The sequence below is a fragment of the Pteropus medius genome, unplaced genomic scaffold (genome assembly GCF_902729225.1).
Source record: "Pteropus medius unplaced genomic scaffold, Ma_sr-lr_union100, whole genome shotgun sequence".
In the NCBI taxonomy this organism is placed as follows: Eukaryota; Metazoa; Chordata; class Mammalia; order Chiroptera; family Pteropodidae; genus Pteropus; species Pteropus medius.
The window spans coordinates 1,380,199-1,387,488 of NW_024346824.1; the positions used below are offsets into that span (position 1 = coordinate 1,380,199).

The 7,290-nt window shown below is 54.1% G+C and overlaps 1 protein-coding gene across 2 annotated transcripts; it reads right to left on the bottom strand.

The window, feature by feature from the left end:
- Nucleotides 1-1,475: 1,475 nt before the first annotated feature.
- Nucleotides 1,476-6,849, bottom strand: EDN2 (endothelin 2). 2 transcript variants are annotated; one of them, XM_039876724.1, is made up of 5 exons: nucleotides 6,707-6,849; nucleotides 6,168-6,324; nucleotides 4,583-4,705; nucleotides 3,500-3,598; nucleotides 1,476-2,207 (listed from the first exon to the last, which is right to left on the bottom strand). In XM_039876724.1, exons 1-5 carry the CDS (start codon nucleotides 6,768-6,770, stop codon nucleotides 2,114-2,116), a joined length of 537 nt encoding a protein of 178 aa, XP_039732658.1. In that variant the 5' UTR covers nucleotides 6,771-6,849; the 3' UTR covers nucleotides 1,476-2,113. The 2 variants fall into 2 exon arrangements, with proteins under 2 accessions (XP_039732658.1, XP_039732657.1); XM_039876723.1 differs by lacking the exon at nucleotides 6,707-6,849 and having other exon boundaries at nucleotides 6,168-6,681.
- Between the last annotated feature and the right edge of the window lie 441 nt (nucleotides 6,850-7,290).

Sequence of the window (7,290 nt, forward strand, 5' to 3'; positions counted from 1 at the left end):
CACGCCTTTACCCTTCCCGTTCTCTTCCCATTTCCTTTCTATTTATTTGTGCTTACTCATCTTTTGAGGCTACAGGAGTAGCCTTTGTCTAAGGAGTCTTTCTCTGGCCACTCCTCTGCACCCCAGCCAGCCTCAGTCTCTCTCTTCCGTCATGTCCTTTAGCTCTGTGCCTGTCACAGTGACTATGTAATAACCATCGATGGCCTGACAAGCAGCCTCTGCCTCTTATCAGGCCCAGGGCTGAGCTCAGCATCATAACTTATCCATTTAGTGTTTATACCAGCTTTACAAAGTAGAAACTATTGTTTCCCATTTTATAGATTAAAAAAACTGAGGCTCAGAAAGATCTCCTCAAGGTCACACTGCAGTGGTGATCTATAAAGTCAATCAGTAAACATTTATTAAATGCAAAATACAATAAATAAATAAATAACTACAAAATACATACATACATATGTACTATAGATTCTGAGTTCAAATGCTGATGCCATCACTTATTTGCTGTGTGACCTTAGGCAAGTCAATTGCCTTCTCTGTGTATCAGTTTCCTCGTCTGTAAAGTGGGAATCATAAAAGTACCTATGTCATAAGGTTGTTATGAGGATGAAATGAGTTACTTTGGGTCAAGTGCCAGTATATGGTAGAAGTTCAGTATGTGTCAACCTGTTATTCTTCCATGAAGGGGTCAAGGTTGGCTTTATGGACGAGGCAGAATTAGAGTAGTGTGTAAATAATTATTTTTCAGTTGCCTGCTCAGTCCGCAACCTGCCACTCCTAGTGCAGGCCAGCTGGGAGAAAAGGGAACAGCCTGCTCTCAGAGGATTTGGAAGAGATGGAGGCTGTGGGTCCAGGCAGCTGCCAGCAGGGGTGGCCCTAGTGTTGGCTGTCCCTGGGACTCAAGTGGATTACTTCTTGGGCCTTGGCAGGACTGGCCATCCCATTCCTAGAGGCCCGGGCTTCTTCATTCAGAGGCATGTTGAACCCCCAGCCAAGGCCCAAGGTGAGGATCAAGACCGGGTCCAGCCTGTGTCCCTACCTAAACACCCACCGGTGGCCACTACAGCTGCACACAGCCTTAGAATCCATGTAGCCCCAGCCCTCACTGGATAGATTTGCTCAGGGACCCAGCAGCCCCTGTCAGCACAGGGCAGCTGGAGCACTAGTGGGTCTCGGCCCCTTTCACACATGCTTTTGGGCAAGGCCTGGCCATCTGTTACTGGCCTGATGGGAATGTAGGTCCTGGAATCCTGGATGTCAAAGCTACAAATGGCTGTTCAGACGTGTGATAGGCAAAAGCCCAGAGAGGGCGGGTTAGCAGTCAGAGATGCCCAGCAGGGGCACGGGGAGTGGAACCCAAGGCTCTAGCACCTGCCGCAGGCCCTTTCCTTCCCCTTCCTGTGACCCTCTAACTACCAAGCAGCTGCTTCTTGAGGGCTGCCTCCCACCCCCACCTCAGCCAAGACAAAATCCCAGAGTACTGTTCCATTATTTATTACAAACACAAGTTCACAGGCAAATAATTGAGAGTCTAAAAAAAATACATTATAATAAATAATTGGAATTCCCAAAGTTCTTAGAGCAAATAAATTATATACAGACAGGTGAAGCAGAATAGGCCCTTCTTACCAGGAGTGTCCTGAGGGTATGAAGGTACAAGGACTCTGGGGAGAGAGATCTAAAAGGGACAGATGGGGGCGGCCAGGACACCAGCCATTGGACAGCCCTGTCCAGCCTCCAGGGCTGGCTTAGGTGTGAGTGTCCATCACTGCACGTCATTCCTGGTTTGCAGCCAACAGATAGGATACCTCTCAGGACTTGGCCTCCAGTTTAGTGCACTTCCCCACGCAGTTCCTTTCAGCAGGGGTGTGGGGCCAGAGCCAGGGTGAGAGGCTGCTCTGCACCATGGGAGCAAAAGCTTTCCTGGACACTGTGAGGGCTTGGAGCCGCCTTGATGGAGGCTCGCTCTCCAGAGCGAGGAGATCAGAGCTTGTGCCAATCCCAGCCGGTATGTTTCCTGGCCCAGGAAACAGGTGGAGGGTCTCCCTTCCCTGGGCTCCCCTCTCCTTTCATTTCCACGCAGGCTTCCTTCCCAGCGTTCTTCCAGCTCTCGACGCTATCTCTTCCTCCGCCTGGAGTGTGTAGGCCTGGTCTCCCTTATTGCCTCCTTCTGTCGCCTAGCAAAGCGGATCTTGGCAGCAGAAATGTCCCTGAAATCGAGGAGGGTCAGTTTAGCATCTTAGGAGATATGCACATCCGAAGAGGTCCCCGTGAGAGGCAGCAGTAATAGGGACTGAACTCTTTTATCGTGGCTGCCCTGGGATCAGCGGGTAAGTGAAACCAAGGTCTGCCCATCAACATCAGGCCACACCAGGCCTAGGAGCTTCTCTAGGGGCTTCCCACAGGGGCTTTGACAAAGCTGATGTTCAACATCAAATGCCGCCAGAATGACCGGATGGCGAACGGCCCAGAGTTTATCTCCCATGACCTGCCTTCCCACTTCCACATCTTTGCTCATGCTGTTCCTTCCAGGTTGTTCACCTTCCCCTCACCCAAATTCCACCTATTTCGATGTCTATTCTTCAAGGTCCAGCTCGAAGTGGTCCAACCCAGACAAATATGGGTCCTAGCTACCCTTTGAACCTGGCTGAGGCTCATGTCATTTAGGTAGCCTCATCCTGCCTCAAAGCTTTCTAGCCTGGGAACTAAGAGGCTGGCTTCAGTTCCCAGGTGTAGCACTTAGGCAAGTGTTTCAACCTCTCTGAGCCCCTCTCTGGGTCTATAAGATAAAAACAGGTCTGAACTGTTGTAAGGAAGAATACGGGTTGGCAAATCAAGCTCTCTGCTAGCTCTGAAGAGCCATGTACTTGCAAAGTTTATCTTGAGTTTTTTCATCCTAAGACAGTTCCTAAGTATATGTTGGTCCTGCCTATCCCACCATCCTGCCTTTTTTTCCTACGTTTCTGCCTCCCCACAAAGATAGGATCCCCTGAGGAGGCAAGCCGGACCCCAGCACTGGTTAGTTCCGAGCAGCCATCAGGAGCAGAGGTAGGAATGGCTAACACCTCCAGTGCTCCCGCTGGGGACCAGACCCTGCTGGAGACGCTTCATTATGTCAGCTCATCTAACCTCACAACAACCCCATGAGATGGGTAGCATTGCTGTCCCTTTAGACTCTAGCATATGGGAGATACTTGATTCAGACACAGCCTGAACAAACACCTGTGGTCCTTTCAGAGTCACAAGCCTTCAAACTAGCTTCTAAAAGGTCTACTTCCAGGCCTGGTGGTAACAAAGAGCATAGCAGTTAAAAGTACAGGCTCTGGAGTTAGCTAGATGCCAGATTGCTGTGTGACCTTGACAAAGTGCCTTTACGTCTCTGAGCCTCAATTCTCTTAACTGTCCAATAGGATCACAGTCCTGCCTCTTATTGAGAACAAAGGAAATGTGAGGAAATGTGTAAGGCATACAGGAGGCCTCAATCAGTGCAGGTTCTCCTTACCTCAGCCGCTGGAGGAGCTCTCCTGCAGTGATCCATGTCTTGCCAGTCTGGAACACGTCTGCAGTGGACCCAGTGCCTGGGATTGCCATGGCTTCAGACCTGAACGAACAGCATTAGGGCCCAAGTGAGGGGCTGTCCAGGGACCCGAAGCCACTTGGGTGCAGGCCCAGCCCAGCCCCCACTCCACCCTCACCTGCCCTCAGGAACAGATCTATTTCCACTCTCATGCACCTGGCATGCTTCCTTTCCCAGGCAGGGTGGGGACCAAGGAAAACTGAGCTACCGGGAATGCATCCTTAGCCTCAGAAAGAGGCAGCTGGGTGGCCGGCCTTCCCAGAATTTGGCCACCTGCACCTGAGCATGGCCCTTTGTAGAGGAAACTGAGGCGGGGGTGGAGTCACAGCTTGAGTCTCAGAGGAGTTTTCTCATAAACCATCATGGGAATGGAGGCCGGGGATTGTGAAGCCAGTTTCTGCTTTCCCCAAAGGCTCCAAGTGGAGGAAGGAAGGAATAAATTTTCCTACCCTTTTACAGATGGGAAAACTGAGGCCCGAAGAATTAAGAGAATTGCAAAGGGTCCCCAGCAGTTCTGTGACAACTTTGGGATGGTGTCGCAGTCTCCCCAACCCCAGATGTTACTCTTTCCCTGAGGAAGTGCCAAAGTCCCCTGGATTTCGGGTACGAATCCAAAGCCCCATGGACTCGGTCAGATGGAGCAAGGCTGAAGTCCAGCTCTCTTTTTGACCAGCTGTGTGGCCTTACAGGACAAGTCCTGTCATAAGTCCTCTTTGGGCCTGAGCTGCCTCAGCCATCACCTGGCAAGATTCCCTCTTACCCAGGAGTGAGACATGATACGCTCAGAAGGCCCCATTGTTGAGCAGTGGGAGGCACTCAGGGGGACTGGTTCCTAGCAGGAAGGAACACTGCATATGGACCCCGGGCGGCCTATGGGCACCTAGGACCCTGCTCCCCCTCCTCCCATTAGCTCTTTGCTCCTCTTCTGGTCTCCCAGACACCCTGTTCTCCAGGGAAGGTCTAGGTTGGCAGCCACCTCTGGCCCATGCAGCCTAGGTGCCCACTTACCAGGGCCTTTGATGGCAGAAGGTGGCACATGCAGGGTCTCTGGAGCTGGAGCATTCACAGCGCCCTGGCAGAGAGCGGCGCTGGCGTCTTGGCGGGTTTCCCAGACCGTAAGGAGCTGTCTGTCTGTGGGCGGGCAGCCAGCAAGGTAGTGATGTAGGGTGGAGAGAGTGAGAATGAAGGAGAGGGAGAGAGGGAGAGGCAGAGACGGAGGGGGAGAGAGAGAGGAGAGATTAGATAAACTAGATAAACCATGACCATTGGCAAGCAGGGACTGTCCACACTGCACACAACGCAATGGCCACCCATGCCGCTAGCGTGGTAGCAAAAGGTGACCAGTCCCCGATCTTAAAAAGTCCCACTACAAGCTCCTCCTTAGGTGCCAGGTAGCCCTAAACAAGACCCAAGATCCTTCCCCTCTCTGGACTTCTGCCCCCACCCTACCCCTACCCTGCCCCACTCCCCTGGGAGGTCCTCCCAGGTCCTCCCCTTCCCAGACAGGAACTTGAGCTGATGGAGCGAGGCTGTCCCCTAGTTCACAAAGAAGGCCCACAGAAGTAAACACAGGCTCACAGCTATGCTTGCCTGGAGGGGTGACATGTGTCTTAGAGCTTTGACTTAAAAACGATGAGTGTGCATGTACATGCATGTGCATGCGTGTTTGCATGTACATGTGTGTGAAATCTGGTGAAATCGATTTCAGATCAGAGTCTGGCCAAGGCGGGTGGAGGGCAGGGCAGGGGCCCTGTGGCTGGTAGGACCAGCACCTTTGGGCGCCAGATCTAATTTTAGCTGGTGTGGTTGGAATTGTAATGACTCCAGGTAGACCCAGCAGGCAGGGACTGGCAGGATTCCCACCCTGAGTGAGTGTTTGGATGCGGATTAGCTCCACACACGCTTACGTGCAGGGCTTCTCTTGCCTTTTGGGGAAGGGAAAAAAACACAAACGCACACAGAAACTTCAACCTGAAGTATGCAGTGGCCCGGAGGCAGTGCGGGTGCAGACAGAACAGACAGCACAGGCCCCCACCCTGGCTCCGCCAGGTGACACAGGGTAGGTTTCTCATCTGTCATTTGGGGACAACAACAGTACCTCCCTCAGGGGAGGATCGGGGGTTCAGGAGATGATCATGCACGAGCCACGCTTGGCATAGGGCCTGGCATAGTTGAGACATGGGTGCTGTCATTAATTGTATTATTCTTGGAAGATCATGCAGAGGCAGCATGGCAGAGCGAGTGTGAGCTTTGGCATCCACTGGATTTAGGATGGAGCTTCCACCCACCACTTACTTCTTCCTGTGTGATCTTGGGAAAGGCACTTAACCTCTCTGAACCTCAGTACCCTGACCTGGAAAATGGAGCCAACACTTTCTTACCAGGCCGTTGTGAGAATTCTCATGAGACAGCCCTTTATATTGCTCAGGCAGCCTCCACTTGGGAGTTGAAACAATAACTGCTAACTATTGATATTAGCCCAACACTCTCATATGAAGGCCCCAGGAGAGTTATACTTTGCCCGAGGTTCCCAGCATTGGCATAGTAGCTCCCTGCACCCACCCCTACTCCTAGCAGAGCCTCTGTAGCTCACCCGGGGGTGTTCACCCAGATGATGTCCAAGTGGCAGAAGTAGACGCACTCCTTGTCGAGCCAGGAGCTGCAGGAACAACGCCGAGACCGCAGGTGGGAGCCTCTGGCGCCGGGTGAGGGCACTGGCTGCTCCGGAGTGGCAGCGGCCTGGCCTTTGCCTGCATGCACAGGAGGGAGAGAGGAGTGGAGAGGTGGGTCAGGGCACCTGGCACAGCTGGGATAGGGGGACCCACTGGGCAACTCCTCTTGCATAATCGAGGAAATTGCTACTCTCAGCTGCTCAGGAACTCTGGGCCAGCCCGGGAAAGCCCCAGCAGTCCTGGTGGAAAGGGCCAGCCGCTGCCCTGTGCGGCGGCACCTCTGTACTTGCAGAGCCCTACGGCAGCTGCCGCTGCTGCTGGGCTCCGGCTCCTGGCCCCTGTATGCCCCCAGATAGCTTGGGGGCCATCTCAGCCCCGAAAGGCGGGGAGACACCGCTGAACAGATCCGGGACGTGGTGTAGGGGGTCGCTACTGAAGCAGGCGAGGCCAGAGGGCTCACCTTCGTGCAAGGCCACGAGCAGGGCCAGAGCGACGGAGCACCAGGCGGTGGGCACAGCGATCATATCTGCGGAGGAGCGCGCGGCTGGGTCGGAGCAGGGAGTGCGCCTGTTGCCAGCGTACTTCTGCCAAGCCGAGCGGACAGCTCACTGCCTCGGTGCCCTGGCTGCCTCTTATAACCACTAGGCACCGCCCCGCCCCTGCCATCCAGCCCTGCCCCACTGCAACAGCGGGCCTGGAGCCAGGGACACCGCCTCCTCCCGGGATGCCTGGCCCGCCCCAGCCTCCGCGGTGGGGGGTGGGGGTATGGGGGGGCGGAGGCGGGTAGAGGGGGGAAGGAGAGCCTCGCTCCTTCCTCTGTGCTTGTAGTACCTCCCAAAGTCCGGAGGCTCCCTGCAACCCCCACCCCACCAGGGACCTCTCCCAGTCCCTCAGGATTTCTTCAAGTCATCCCCCGAAGTGCCAGAGCCCCTCCCCCACTTTCTCTGTGGCCGCTCCCTAGATCTTGCCCAGAGCTAAGAGTTTGAAAGGGGAGCATGAGAAAAACCCTTCTTCTCCTTGACCAAGACCCTGAAGTCCTGCCTG